Source organism: Eretmochelys imbricata, chromosome 1, assembly GCF_965152235.1.
Source record: "Eretmochelys imbricata isolate rEreImb1 chromosome 1, rEreImb1.hap1, whole genome shotgun sequence".
Lineage (NCBI taxonomy): Eukaryota > Metazoa > Chordata > Testudines > Cheloniidae > Eretmochelys > Eretmochelys imbricata.
In genome coordinates, this window is record NC_135572.1 from 163,687,469 (window position 1) to 163,702,907 (window position 15,439).

The 15,439-nt window shown below is 47.4% G+C and overlaps 1 protein-coding gene across 5 annotated transcripts in view; it reads right to left on the reverse strand.

Moving 5' to 3' along the window:
* The window catches only part of MORC3 (MORC family CW-type zinc finger 3), a 62,797-nt gene extending 48,775 nt beyond the window's left edge, over nucleotides 1-14,022 (reverse strand). Inside the window, exons 1-2 of one of the 5 annotated variants that reach the window (XM_077818722.1) lie at nucleotides 13,902-13,929; nucleotides 10,728-10,788 (exon numbers count right to left, since the gene is read on the reverse strand). Coding sequence is in view for 2 of the 5 variants with exons in the window: in XM_077818706.1 (XP_077674832.1) it covers nucleotides 7,035-7,124 (90 nt within the window). In the remaining 3 variants the exon portion in view is untranslated. Of the gene's footprint in view, nucleotides 1-5,506; nucleotides 5,523-7,034; nucleotides 7,146-10,727; nucleotides 10,789-13,901 lie in introns of those variants that run through there. The other 4 variants (XM_077818706.1, XM_077818714.1, XM_077818739.1 and 1 more) reach the window with 4 other exon arrangements.
* Nucleotides 14,023-15,439: the final 1,417 nt, after the last annotated feature.

Below are 15,439 nucleotides of genomic sequence, written 5' to 3' on the forward strand. Positions count from 1 at the left end.
TAGACAAGGCCTAAATAAACATGAGCTAGTCACCCTGTCCATTATCTCCACAGATATAATGCTGTTGACCTTTTGCCAAGCACAGCAGAAATCAGGACCTTGTAGGTCAGTTTTCTGTTTGGAGCAGACATTAGTGATGCAGAGTCAGATATTTTCTTCAGGTAACTTGTTTATTTACAAAAGGCACACACCAATCCTATTTCCTTGAACAGGGGTGGTAAATGGCACATAAGCAACTCACTCTTGCAGAAACCTCAAGTAAAGCATTTCCGCCTCTTTCCAGGACACACTCACCAATCTCTCTCTCACTGAACACCTCTGCACTTCACTTCTACAAGTGAGGGCAGGTCTACACTACAAACCTGTAGTGACACAGCTGCACCAACGCAACTACTCCGCGGTATTGCTTCTGGCGCAGACATTCTAAGCCAATGGGAGCGAGCTCTCCTGTCGACTTAACTCCACCTCCATGAGAGGCAGTAGCCATGTTGGTGAGAGCTCTCCTGTCGACATAGCGCTGTCTACACTAGTGCTTAGCTCAGTATACCTACATCATTCAGTGGTGTGGATTATTCACACCCCCTGAGTGACCGTTATATCAAAAAGAAAAGGAGTACTTGTGGCACCTTAGAGACTAAAATTTATTTGGGCATAAGCTTTTGTGAGCTACGGCTCACTTCATCGGATGCATTCAGTGGAAAATACAGTAGGGAGATTTATATACATTGTGGAAGTATAACATTGTATAAGTATAGCGTTGTATAAGGGGACATGCTGGATACATTGTATATGAGAGGGCATGCCAAAACATGTTACAAAGTATCTGAGGGAGCACATGTAGGGACAGTTAGCTTTTGAATGGAGAAGCAATTAAGATAGAGCCAGCACGTCTAAGAAGCAGGCATCAGAATGGAAGGTGTGAAGGGCAATTAGTTAAGTTAACTGGAAGCTGTTAACAGTTCAATTGGATGCAGTCTCTCCCACCACTAGTCCGAGCGCTCCCCTTTGCCCCGTCCGGTGCAATGATCCGGATCAAACCCGACCCCCACCATACTCCTGCGCAAATAAGAAATCAGAAAAGGAAAAATCTTCAGTGACTACAGATAATGAAAGTGAAGAAGATACCCTCATTGGCCTCGCAGCTCTGCAAAATATTATGAAGAAGAAATCCAAAGCAGACTGCAAAGATTCTCTTGACATCTCTTCTTGGAAAAGAGAACCTGATGGGAGGTTAATGAGAGACTCTGATCAAACTGTTGTGGCACCCTTACGAGTCCTTAAAATGGAGAAAGTAAGTCCATATGGGATTATAAGCCCTGGACTCGTACGGAACTTTTATCTATAGTTAAAAGTTTTCCCAAACCACAGGAAAACTCTGTCAAATTTGTTGAGGAGTTTCTGTTAATCTGTGAAACCTATGAACCCTCTGAGACAGATCTCCTCCAACTGTGTAAATTGTTAGCTCCTGCCAGTTATTATGAAAAATGGTTGGCTGCCGCAGACTGGCCAGCTGAGGCACGCCACTCAACCATAAAAAGTACTGGCCCAGATTCGGCATACAGAGACCGGTGTATGCGCCTGCATCAAGCCATTCCCAAAGTGTGGGCTCCTAAAACAAACTGGACAGCAATACGTTGCTGTAAGCAAGGGCAAGGAGAAAGCCCAGGCGACTATAGGTCCCGGCTAACCGATATTTTCCTACAACATTCAGGAATACAAGAGCCCGATGTAAATGGGCAGGGGGCCTTCGCACATGCATTTGTTGATGGTCTTCTCCTTGCCACAGGCAGCATGTTAAAACGAATAAGTGTGGGATGGGAGACTGAAACCATGGACAAATTGCTGGCAGTAGCAGAGCATTGCCACCGCACTTTAAAAGGAAAGGAGGAACAGTCCTCCCAAAAATTAATGGCTCTGCAAATACAGCATTATTCAGGACTAAGCAGACCACACCGGGGACAGGGACGAGGTTGCGTAAGGGGGCGGGGGGCTGGATTAACTGGGGTTTGTAACTACTGTAAACAGCCTGGACACTGGAAAAAAGAGTGTCCAAGACGACCTAATAATTGTATGGGAAATCAAGTGAACCCCCCGCTGGTTCCTCCAGCTGATCCCCAACCCTATTTTTCACCCCAACAATGACGGGATGCTGGGGAACCTCACAAAGTTTTAGCTCCCTTATTACCTCTGTCCCCTACTGGAGAATGTGTCCTGACTGTAAATGATCTCTCTCTCCCTTTCCTTGTTGATACTGGAGCTTCTCTTTCTACAATCCGCACCACTGACTTGCCTGAGGTTCCCCGATCTGGAAAATCTGTGTCTGCTGTTGGCATTACAGGGATCCCTACCTCTTTTCCCCTCTCAAAACCTTTGTCTGTTCAGGTCGGTCCCCTCTCTGAGGAGCATGCATTCCTCCTCTCTGATTCCACCCCTGCAAACCTTCTGGGACGGGACTTGCTATGCAAACTTGGCTGTTCTATTTACTGCTCCCCAGATGGTGTCTATCTGCAAATCCCTCAGTCTTCCTTATGTGATTCTGTAGCCTCCCTGCTGTCTGAAACTTCCCTCTCCACTCCGGTCCCTTGCTGTCCCTTAACTCCGTCCCTAGAGCACCTAATCTCTCAGGTTCCCTCCTCCCTATGGCCATCTCACCCATCTGAAGTGGGCCGATTAAATACTGACCCAGTTCAGATTACTGTAGACAATTCCAAACTTCTGCCTCGCCTGTCTCAGTATCCTTTGAATCCTGAGGCAGAGGCTGGGATTGCTCCAGTTATATCTGCATTAAAAGAACAAGGAATTATTGTCCCTTGTTTCAGCCCCTGTAACACCCCTATCCTCCCAGTTCAAAAGGCTGATGGCAAATTGTGGCGATTTGTTCAAGACCTTCGAGCTATTAACCGTATTGTCATACCTTCTTTTCCAGTGGTTCCTAACCCTGCTACAATACTAGCGTCTATTCCTCCAAATGCAACACACTTTACTGTTGTAGATTTGTGCTCCGCTTTCTTCTCTGTCCCAGTTCACTCTGAATCCCAGTATCTCTTTGCCTTCTCCTACAAGGGTCAGCAATATACATGGACTACCCTTCCCCAGGGGTATACAGAGAGTCCATCTTATTTTTCTCAAGCCCTAGCCAGGGATCTCGCTGATCTGGTTTTCCCATCAGGATCCACACTGATCCAATATGTGGACGACTTACTCCTGTGCTCCCCCTCTCTGTCTGCCTCAGAAACTGATTCACTAACACTTCTCACAGCTTTAGCAAACAAGGGTCATAAGGCTTCTTGCACAAAACTGCAGCTCTGCCAAACCTCTGTCACATACCTAGGCTTCCTTCTCTCCCAGGGTTCCCGTACACTCTATCCAGCCCGGGTACAAGCCATCCTTAGCTTTCCCCAGCCTTGCTCTCCACGCCAGGTCAGAAAATTCTTCGGCATGACAGGGTTCTGTAGGCAATGGATTCCCCAATATGCTTCTCTGGCTAAACCACTCCAAGAACTCACTCGATCCTCTGTACCTAACCCCATGCCATGGCCACTTGAAGCAAATGCTGCTTTCATCTCCCTTAAGCAGAATTTAGCCTCTGCCCCTGCCTTAGGGTTACCTAACTATGACAAGCCTTTTACCCTTTTCTGTCACGAACAATCTGCTTGTGCCCTCGGGGTTCCTACTCAGGAGCACGGTGACAGAAATCGCCCGGTGGCTTATTTTTCTGCAACCTTGGACCCTGTAGCCCAGGGTTTACCCCCTTGCCTATGCGCTGTAGCTGCTGCAGCGCGCCTGGTTGAGATGTCTGAGTCCCTTGTCCTCCGCTCTCCTCTCACGGTTCCCCATTCTGTGGAAACTCTCCTTCTGCAACGCAACACTGCTCACCTCTCCTCTGCTCGCCTCACTAGGTATGAACTTTTGCTGCTTTCAGCCTCACATATCACTATTAAGCGCTGCTCCCAGTTAAACCCTGCTACCCTCCTTCCTTTACCTAGTGATGGTGAACCCCATGACTGCCTTGCAACGGTCTCCGCTATCACTGTCCCGCGCCCCGACCTTTCAGATGTACCTCTCCCTAACTCTGACCTGGTATTATTCACTGATGGGTCCTGTTATAGAAATGACCAAGGCCACCTTCTTGCAGGGTACGCTGTGGTCTCTCTCTCTGAGACCATAGAAGCTGTGCCCTTACCCTCTGTGACCTCTGCCCAGGTGGCTGAACTGACTGCTCTAACTTGTGCCTGCTTTCTAGCCGAGGGGCTCTCTGCCACTATTTTTACTGATTCTCAGTATGCCTTTGGGGTTGTGCATGACTTTGGCACCCTCTGGCAGGCTCGAGGTTTTCTTACCTCTACTGGTACCCCTATCAACAATGGCCCCTACATTGCCTCCCTCCTGTATGCAGTTTTACGTCTGCCTTGGCAATTGTTAAGTGTACTGGCCACTTAGCGGCAGACACCAAGGTGGCAAAAGGTAATGCACTTGCTGATGCTACTGCAAAACATGCCGCCACTATAAAACCTTCACCAGAAGCGTTTCTTGGTCCCCTCTCTGTCTCTGTAACGCCACCATCCCTGTCTCATCTCGCTCAGCTCCAGGATTCTGCCCCAGAAACAGAGAAAGACTCCTGGAGTGCTTTGGGTTGCTCTTTGCATTCTGATTCCCTTTGGCGATCGCCCACCGGTACCTTTGTAGCCCCCCTCTCACTCTACCCGTCTCTAGCCGCCCTGCTACATGGTGTTTCGCATGTCGGCAAGGAGGGGATGGTCTCTGCTATGAGTAAGGCGGGGTGGTGGGCTCCCCATTTCAGCTCCTTTGCAAACCGCCACTGTGCTGCTTGTGTTACTTGTCAAAGCCACAATGTAGGCAAATCTGTAAAAGTAACACAAGGGTTCCGGGGTTTGCCTCAAGCACCTTTCATACACTGGCAACTTGATTTTGTACAAATGCCAAAGTGTCAGAAATATGAATTCATTTTAGTTATAATATGTCTGTTTTCGGGTTGGATTGAAGCCTTTCCCTGTCGCAAAGCTGATTCATTGTCCGTTGCAAAATGTCTGTTAAATCACATTATCCCTACCAAGGGAATTCCTCCCACTTTGTCTAGTGACCAGGGAACACATTTTACTGGAAAAATTGTTCAACATCTAAACCAGGTATTACATGTCACCCACCCGTTGCACTGCCCTTACCATCCACAGAGTGCAGGGGCAGTTGAAAGGCGAAATGGTGTGCTTAAAAATAAGCTAGCAAAAATCTGTAGTTCCACAGGGTTAAACTGGCCAGCTGCTTTACCACTGGCCCTTATGGAAATTCGGTCATCCCCATTCCAGAGACACAAATTGAGTCCATTTGAAATCATCATGGGATGCCCTATGCGAACAATGGCTACTATTGCCCCAGCCCCAGACCTAAACCTAACTCACAGCATGCTCCTCCAGTACTGCAAAGGGTTAATGCAAGCTGTGAGCTCCTTCCATTCGCAGGTGCGAGCAGCTTGGCCCACGGAACCCACCTCTGCTGCCCGTCACACTCTTGAGCCTGGTGATTGGGTCTACCTGTGGCACCACCTTCGGAAGCACGCCTCGGAACCCCGGTGGAAGGGTCCATACCAGGTACTGCTCACCACCCAGACAGCAGTGAAATTATCCAGCATCGCTGCATGGATCCACGCCTCACAGTGTAAGCACCTCTGCTTGACCACGTAGAACCAGCTTCAACCCCAGAAGACAAAGAGGAACAGCCTGCAATACCTTACAATCTGCGCTCTCGTAAGGGTTGCCAGAAGCAGAGGGTAAGCAGACAGCAGGACCCAACAAACAAGAAGCAGTAGTGAGCCTAGCGCCTGCTGCCTAGTGGATGTAAAACCGTGACTGCGGTTCCCTCGAAAGGGGTTGTCGGAACCAGAAAGGGTCCTGCTTCCAACATGTGTCCTTTGAGAAGCTTAATCCTCAGCTACTGTGTCCTGAGGGTCTGGGGAATCCAGAGTGCTAATCTAATGTTGTTAAATGTCACCAGTGAAAGTAATGAAAAAGAACGATTGATGTATGGAATCCAGTAAGTCATTGGTCATGAGCGTAGCCTTGACCAAAAGGGGGGATTGTGTAAGTATAACATTGTATAAGTATAGTGTTGTATAAGGGGACATGCTGGATACATTGTATATGAGAGGGCATGCCAAAACATGTTACAAAGTATCTGAGGGAGCACATGTAGGGACAGTTAGCTTTTGAATGGAGAAGCAATTAAGATAGAGTCAGCACGTCTAAGAAGCAGGCATCAGAATGGAAGGTGTGAAGGGCAATTAGTTAAGTTAACTGGAAGCTGTTAAAGGAGATTGTTAAGGGTGGCAGGTAATTGAAGATACGTGACTGGTCTCAGGGATCTCGAAGGGTGGTGACTAAAATCTTTTTTCTTCTTTTGTCTGTAACTTCTCTGTAACTTGTTCTCCAAAAACTGTATAAATTAAGAGACACAAGCCCCACTCGGGGGGCTCACTTCTAAATGCGTTAGCAGAGCAGCTTTGCTAATAAAACAGAGTGGTCTGATAAATTGTGAGTGAGTCAAACTTTGACAACATAGAGAACATGAAACAATGGGTGTTACCATACACACTGTAACCAGAGTGATCACTTAAGCTAAGCTTCAGAGTAACAGCTGTGTTAGTCGGTATTCACAAAAAGAAAGGGAGTACTTGTGGCACTTTAGACACTAACCAATTTATTTGAGCACAAACTTTCGTGAGCTGTAGCTCACGAAAGCTTATGCTCAAATAAATTGGTTAGTGTCTAAGGTGCCACAAGTACTCCCTTTCTTTAAGCTAAGCTATTACTGGGGGGGGGGGGGGGGTCGGATGACCTTTTGTAGTGATAATCAAGGTGGGCCATTTCCAGCAGTTGACAAGAACATCTGAGGAACAGTGGGGGAGAAGAACATGGTGAAATAGTGTTACTTTGTGTAATGACCCATCCACTCCCAGTCTCTATTCAAGCCTAAGTTAATTGTATCCAGTTTGCAAATTAATTCCAATTCAACAGTTATACCAAAGTAATTCTGTAGTGTAGCCCAGGGCTGGAGAAACTCCTAGTCCCACACTGCTCATGTAGACCATATGGTGCAGAAAGCTGGGCCATCAACACTTTTATACAGCAGCTCTGCAAAACAAAGGCAGCTTAGAAAGTTCTAACCACCTGTACAAAGGAGAGTGATTTAGCTCACACAATATCCTTAATGACTTTCACGGAGTGGTTATTGCATGAAATCTCTAACTTCCTTTGGAGAGCTTAATCCTGGGTGATTTTATATTTTTGTATATGTATATGTACATGCACGATCCTCTCATGGGCAAGCCACCAGTGTTGTTAAAATACTAAAAGTTGGTCCAATAAAAGATATTACCTCACCCTCCTTTGTCTCTAATAACATTGCTCATCCCACATGAATGTTGTAAAGCTTGTTTGAAAAGCAATTTTTACATACATGGAAGAGTTTAATGGAATCCAATGCACATAACAGGAGCATATCCTCATGATGCATATTCTCAAACCCTTTTCTATTGATTAAATTAAAACTAATCCACTGTCCAGCAGGACTCAAAGGTCTAACGTGTCTTTGGCCTGGTCTTCACTGCAAAGTTAACTCGAGTTATACTTGAGCCATCATCACACATAAAACCCCTTAATTTGAATGCAGTGGTGCTTTTAACTCAAAATGGCAGGCCCAAGAGGAGGTATGGGCTAACACAGAAGTGAGCACAGCTCAGCAACTGTAAAACTATTGCAGTGTGGACGCAGGCTAGCTTCACTGTGCTGCCACCATTAGTCCAATACCTTCCAACAATTTTTCCATATTCCCAGAAAGGACAGACAAGTTCTCCCACAATGCACTAAGAAATAATTCAAAAAGCAGCTTAAATTTTACATTGCTAAGAATCACAGAATGTGCCCCCAGAAGCTGTAGCACTATTCAATGAGTGGGTACAGTCACTCCTCACTTAACGTTGTTTCATCGTTGATCTATTAGAGAACATAGTAATTAAAAATTGCGCAATGTTTGCATATAACGTTGTTTGGCCGCCTCCTGTTAGCGGGTGGTGGCTTGGAATAAGGGTGGGCCACGAGGACGCAGCACACTCTGGGGAGTGGGTGGGGGCAGGCCTGGGGCAGAGCCGGGGGTTGAGCACCCCCTGGCACTTTGGAAAGTGGGCGCCTGTGCAGCCGTACATGCGCCATCCAGAGGAGGGAGTCGTGCACTCCAGTGGGATAGCATGGATTCGTCATCACGTTCAGTTTCCACAGGGAAGTGTTTGCAGCCGCTGCCCTGCGCCCATTGTGTCTCCTCCCTCATGGCTCCCTTGTAGAGTGAGAGGCTACACTAACAACAACTTGTTAATCCACGATGGCTTAGCCAAGTGCTAGTTCATCATTTAGTAGCAAGACATTCCCTAGGAAATATCCTACCTATATCAACAACAGTTGCCTTTTGCCTCAATATACCAAACAGATGCAAGCCTCCCCTACCCCAACTACCCACTTCTGTCAAGAAACTACATCTTATTTTTAATCTATAGTCCAGATCTATCACTACACCAACTTACCCCACGCAAGGATCCTAAACAAATTGCAAATCTTATACCTTCCCTATTCAGAGGTTATGAACAATGCACTCACCTGGCCAAATGCAGGTTACATATCAATGTTTCTACATAGCCAGATACTCAGAGTACATATTCAAGCCAGGCCAGTGATAGATTACAGATGACAAAAATCTTTATTGTAAAAACAATTAAGGTTGTCACACATGTAACTTACTGGATACAAAACAAATAGTTAAGCCACTTAACAGTACATACCACCTACTCCTCTACCCATAGGCCCACACCTTAGTATTACTATTATTACTATTATATATCAGAATCTTAACTTTGCCCCTTTAAGCTGCTCTCTGCGAATACTACTTTACTAGATTCTCCACATCCCCAATACTATCAGTAGTAAATGTCTGACATAGTTTAGTATGCTGGGAGAGAATAATTTGGTAGAGGATGCTGGAAGGCTGGCATCCTTAGAGGAGCAGAGTTAAGGTTTTGTTGTGCGTCGTCTATCATTCGCAGTAGCTATGGTAATGGTAAGGCAGGCCTGTGGACTAGAGGGTATGTACTGTTAGACAGCTAACTTTTCCTTGATCATGTAAGAGAGCCAAGGCAGATAAGAATCTCTTTTACTGAACCAACTTCAATAAAAGACATTACCTCACCACCTTGTGTCTCTAATATACTGGGAGGGACTAACACAGCTACAACAATGGGCATGCATGTTGATTGTATGTCAGTATATTACAAGAGTGGCAACCATAACTGCTTCATAACTTGTGTGTTAATTTCCTAGGTTTTTTAAAAATATGTTTAAGCAGGAAGAAGACGTTCAGTAGGGGAGGTGGGACCTGAAGAAAAGTGAGTCCCCTAGTTCTGTGACAGCTGCACTTCATTGACATAAGATTTTACCTGCTAGAGAACTACAGTTGTTGACAGAGAAGATTGTATCCATTAGCAAAAAGAAAAGGAGTACTTGTGGCACCTTAGAGACTAACTGTAGCTCACGAAAGCTTATGCTCAAATAAATTGGTTAGTCTCTAAGGTGCCACAAGTACTCCTTTTCTTTTTGCGAATACAGACTAACATGGCTGCTACTCTGAAACCTATCCATTAGCAGTTGCACTTCTCTGAAAGATAAAAATCTTTTATACTGTAGGATATAATCTGTCAGAGAAATGGAGCTGCTGACAGAAAATAAATCTGTCAGCAGCTACACATAAAACTTTCTTTGTTACAGGATAAATCTGACGGAAAAGCACTAACCCATAGTGGCTCTTTTTTGATCAGTTGATTCCTTCTCTCTTCCCTACCCCCAGCGTGCGTGCGCACACAAAGTCAGGCTACTATGGATAAGTTTCAGCCAGAGCCCAATTTAAAGTTTATGAAAAGAAATCAAACTACTCAGAATACTCAAAAGACAAATATTAATGCTGAAGTAAAATTTCACTCTGAAAGCTCACCTACATGTAGAGAGAAATACATACACATTTCAGAATGTAGCCTTATCTACGGAGTGCCACCAGTGTTTCTATAATATCATACATGGGAGAGATTGTAGGAGTTAAAAGGTTTGTAAAATTTATTATAACTTTCATTTGTAGTCAATTCTTGACATTTCTGAAGTTGTTATAAATCTTTCCCTGTTGAATGGTGGGTAGTTACACAAGATATCTTTAAGATGAGGTTTGGAATACACAGAATGTTCCACTGAATGCATCCGATGAAGTGAGCTGTAGCATACGAAAGCTTATGTTTAAATAAATTTGTTAGTCTCTAAAGGTGCCACAAGCACTCTTTTTCTTTTCACAGAATACTGTACATGTCAGCTATGAGCATTTGATAGTGAGTCAAGACACCAGATAACCAGGATCAATCAACTTACTGATCGGAAGTAAAGACAGCATAATACAGAAAGGTCACTATGCTACCAATCTGGAGAACACACTTACAATAGTTACATTTTCCCGTTTGTTCCAACTTTATAAGCTTAATTCTGCTCATCTTTTTTTTCCACTTGTTTATGACAGATGGAATCTGTGGAATTTTCAATTCTATTACCACACCTTACAAACTTTTTCTAGCTTTGTACATAACATTCCAGATGAAAATAAACTGCGGAAACATCTGCACTAACGGTACGTACCTAGCACAAAGTGCATATTTAGCAAACTTCAACAGAACATACATCTTGCTTTTGACAGATTCTGCATATACAAAGAACAGAGATTACAACAATTTAAATACTAGTGAATTTCCACAATAAAGCTCAACATGAGTACGAAAGATTGTGGGAGATTTTAACTAGTTCAATGCACTAAATATGTATATTTGAGACTATAAATGTTTACCTTCCCTCATCTATTCAGTTCCATACTTCTAAATAAATAGGTTTCTGAATCTTCGTCTTCCTAATTATAATTTTACTTCATAGATATAGTAACGTTAGCAAAATTTCCATTCTAAAAAAATTCAGAGCCACTATAGATTTTATTAAGTTCCTTCTGAAAACAACTAATAGAACTGCTTTCTGAAAATAAGATTTGTTTGTTTTGATTATCTTGTACATTGCACTTGAATGACATTTAATTGTGCATGAAGTTTTAGAATCACTTTTCTTTTGGAAGGACCCAAATATTAGAAAACAAGAATAATACCAGGGTTGCCAACTGTCTAATCACAAAAACCCAAACACTCTTGTCCTGCCCAACTCACTCCATCCATCTTCCCTCCGTTGCTCGCTCTCCCCACCACCCTCACCGGGCTGGGGCAGATACAAGATACCTGGGGAGCAGGGGGGATGCATGCTCTGGGCTAGGGCCAAGGAGTTTGGAATGTGGAAGGGGCTCCAGGCTGAGCCTGGGGTAGGGGTGCAGAAGGGGATGTGGGGTGCAAGCTCTGGGAGGGAGTTTGGAGGGGGGCTCAAGGATGGGGCAAGGAGTTGGGGTGCAGGAGGGGGCTCCAGGCTTAGGAGGCAGGAGAGGGTGTGGGCTCCAGACAGGAGGCACTTACCTCGGGCAGCTCCCAGGCAGCGCCACAGCAGGGCTAAGGCAGTCTCCCTGCATGCCCTGGCACCACCCCACTCCCGGAAGCAGCCAGCACATCCTTGCAGCACCTGGGTGAGGGGTAGGAGGCTCCATGCTCTGCCCACACTCACAAGCACCGCCCCGTAGCTCCCTTTGGCCGCAGTTGCCGGCCAATGGGAGCTGCGGAGTCGGCGTTTGGGCAGCACACGGAGCCCCCACATCCCCATGGGCCGCAGGGATATGCCGGCCGCTTTCAAGAGCGTTACGGGGCAAGGGCAGGTAGGGAGTCTGCCTTAGCCCTGCTGCACCCCTTGACTTTTACCAGCCTAAAATCTCCTGGTTTGGTTTCAGTAGCCTCTGGGAGATACGGCCTGATTCCAAGAGACTCCAGGCAAAACCGGGAGAACTGGCAACCCTAAATATTACTAGTCATTTTTAAACATCCAGAACTTTGAAGTGATTTGTTCAACTGGTTTTAGCCCTTGGTTATAGCCACCGCCATGGACAATGCTAGTTGCCACTACCATGGTTAGCTGTGCCTTTGACCCCTTACAGATCTCTCTAAGTCCACTTCTCCAGTCTTATGCCTTCTCCCTTGGACAATCCTGCTATTCTCCCACTCACAGAATGGGTTCTAGGCTCCAGTAGCCTGCATATCAACTGTGCTTACCCAACAGATCTGACTAAGTTTTGTGCCTCCTGTCCTTCCTTTGGGAATCGGTGACCAATGGATTACAGTGACCCAAAAAGAGGTTTCTTAAAACAAAGTATTCTTTAGTCTTAACAGTAGGAACACAAAGAATAGTGTAAGAGAAAAAAAGTTTTTTTTAAAAAAAACAGAAGATCTACATGCCTGTCTATTTTATCTAAGCCGGAGTTCTGTTGGTGAGAGAGACAATCTTTAAAGCTACACAGAGCTCTTTTTCAGGTCTGGGAAAGGTAGTGAGCCCTAGACTACACTAGGAACTTATATGGTTATAACTATGTCACTCAGCAACACAGTACAGACCAAACTTCCTGTGTACACAACGCTATGTCATTGGGAGGGCTTCTCACCTCGACTTGGTAACTGCCTTCCAGTACAGTACCTGAAATGCAGACAACCCCTCAGAGTGTCACAGCTAAATATAAAATAGTTCAGCGTAAATTGATAACACATATTCTAAGGGACCAGTCAAGGTGAAGTGGTCCATTAACACCATTGCAGTCATTGACAAAAAGTGGGGTTGGTGGGTAATAAGCCATGAAGCCAGTGCCTTTATTATAACCATGATTTTTAGTGTCTAACAAAATTATGAATTTAAGCTCTCACTCATCTTTTGGAAGTGCTGTGCAGGTTTCCTTTAAGGATATAACGACTGATAAATCAGATACAGAGTGATTGCTTCATGAAAAGCGTTCACCACTGGTGATATGGCATTTTTGTCTTTTTTCCTTGTTCAACAGAAGCTGGTCCAATAGAAGATATTACCTTGCCCACCTCGTCTCTCCAATACCATAGAAACCACACAGCTACAACAATATTGCATATTATTTAAGCTCTTCCATCACGTGAGAAGGGCACAGGAAAGCCTAGCTGTTTAAAAACCCTGTAGGTACCTGTGGGTGCCAACAGGTTTCCCCTGAAAAGATCCCTGACAACTGCTACCCCAAAGAATGATTATGTCCTTTTAAATCTAGCCAGTGTTTTTGTTCTTCTCCGCCTCCCAAACTCGGGCTTCCTGCCCAAACCTGTCCCGCGACCTCCATAGGCAGGGCCAGAGCATCAAACCGAAAGGCGTTTGCATCGTCTCTCAAGTCCCCCTCCCGGAAACACTTGAGTTGAGCTGAGGCGTCCTTCATTGCCTCGCCCACCTGACTGTTCCCAAACAGCCCCGATGGCACCGCCCCCAACAGCCATGCGGCGACCACCCCCGCGGCCAGACCGGCACAGAGCGCCGAGCCCCGCCCGGGCTCCCCCCGCGCAGAGTGGAAAAGCTCCTCCCAGCCAGCCCGGACTCCCCCATGGCGGCGCGCGCCCAGCCCCCGGCCCCGGCCCCGGCCCGTCTCTCGGGAGCCGCCTGTAAGCTTCGCGGTGTTTTGGTTTTCGGAAGCGCAGGTTTCCCTGCCCGGGGCCAGGCCTCAGCCCGCCCCTTCGTGCCTGGGCGCAGGGAGCTGCCGCCTGCTGGGGGGACCCTTTCGCCGCCCCCACCCGGTCCCCAGGGAACGGACTCGAGACGTGGGGGGAAGATAGCGGGAGAAACCAACTCACGCCCCCCCACCCCGGGGAGGGGGGCGCCCGGCCGCCCGCTCACCGCGCTGAGGCGAATCCCGCTCTGCGTCTGCACCGCCATCTTAACTCCGGTGCAAAACCAACGCAGCCGCGCAGCCTTACGTCCCAACCCCCGCCCGTCTCCGCCCCAAGCACTTCCGGGGCGGGGCTGACCACTTCCGGCCCCGAGTTGGGGGCGGTGCCGGACGCTGAGGAAGAGCCGCGAGCGTCAGCCCCGCCCCCTTGTGCGTGCGCGGCACCCGCCTGCGGGGGCGGGGCGAGGCGCCGAGGCGGCGGCGGTTTGTGCCCCCAGCTCGCGGGCTCGTGCGCAGCAGTTGGGGCGGAAAGGCTGGAGAGGAGCCGCGCTCTGACTGGCCGCCCCGCCCCACGTGACAGCGGCTCGCGGACCCCTCCCCCCCCGCCCGGCTGCATGAAAAGGGAGAGGCCCCGCCGGCCGCCCAGTGCGTACGCACCCACTAACCGTTCCCCCCTGCGCATGCACCTCTCGTCCGCATCCTCTTGGGTATATCCTCCCCGTGCGGTCTCTGCTCCTGCATACACACACCTTGCGTACAATCATCCTTACACCCGCTTTGCACACACACACAGTCCCCCTGCAGACATCTACCCCACATGCCCTGCCTGCCCGCACGCTGTACACACAGACACCCACTTCCCCCCCACACCCTGTATGCAGCCACCCCCATATCCTCTGCACACGCACACCCTGTGCACCCCCACATACCCTGTAGACACACACCTTGTACACACCCACCCCACATCCCCTGCACGCACACCCTCGTGCACATCCACCTCCACATCCCCTGCACATACACATACCCTGTGCGCACACCCACCAACATTTCCTGCATGCACACACCCTGTACTCATCCATCCACACATTCCCTGCACACACATACACTGTATACAGACTCAGATGCATTATTTGAATGTTGCCACATTCAAGGTTTTCCTGTGGAATTGGGCTATTTATGCATGCCAGTTGTGGTATTTTTTGAGCAGTCAGGGGTTGCAGTATTTTGGCCAAGTTTGCTTATAGTCTGCTACATTTGGGGCTAATTAAATTTAATTAGATGAAATATATATATATACACTGTGTCAGGGGCTCTCCTTACAGTACCTCACTGGCCTTTCCTGGCTAAGGCGAGATTTCCAGGCACAGGGTGAGCCTAGAGCTACAGCCATGGTGAGTGCAGGCGGCACTTACCGGCTCTGTTGCTGTCTGGTGGGACATGAGCTGGATGTGCAGGGCCTGTGTCATGGCCTCTCCCTGACGGGGGGCTTCAAACTGCCTGGCTCTGGGCCCCTGACGGGTGAGTGCTGAGGAGAGTGGGTGGGGACCAATGTTCCCTCTAATTTTTGACAGGCTGTGTAAGCAAAAAATTTCTTCTGTGCAAATTGTGCTTCTGTGCAAATTTTTGTGCATGCAGTGTTTTGCCATGTGCATGGGGTTTAGGATCTGTGTGCGCGTGCAGACGTGCACAGCTTAGAGGGAACAGTGGTGGGGGCTGGGTTCTGCGGGTACATGTTCGTGTGGCCAGACCCCTCACTGTTCTGCTC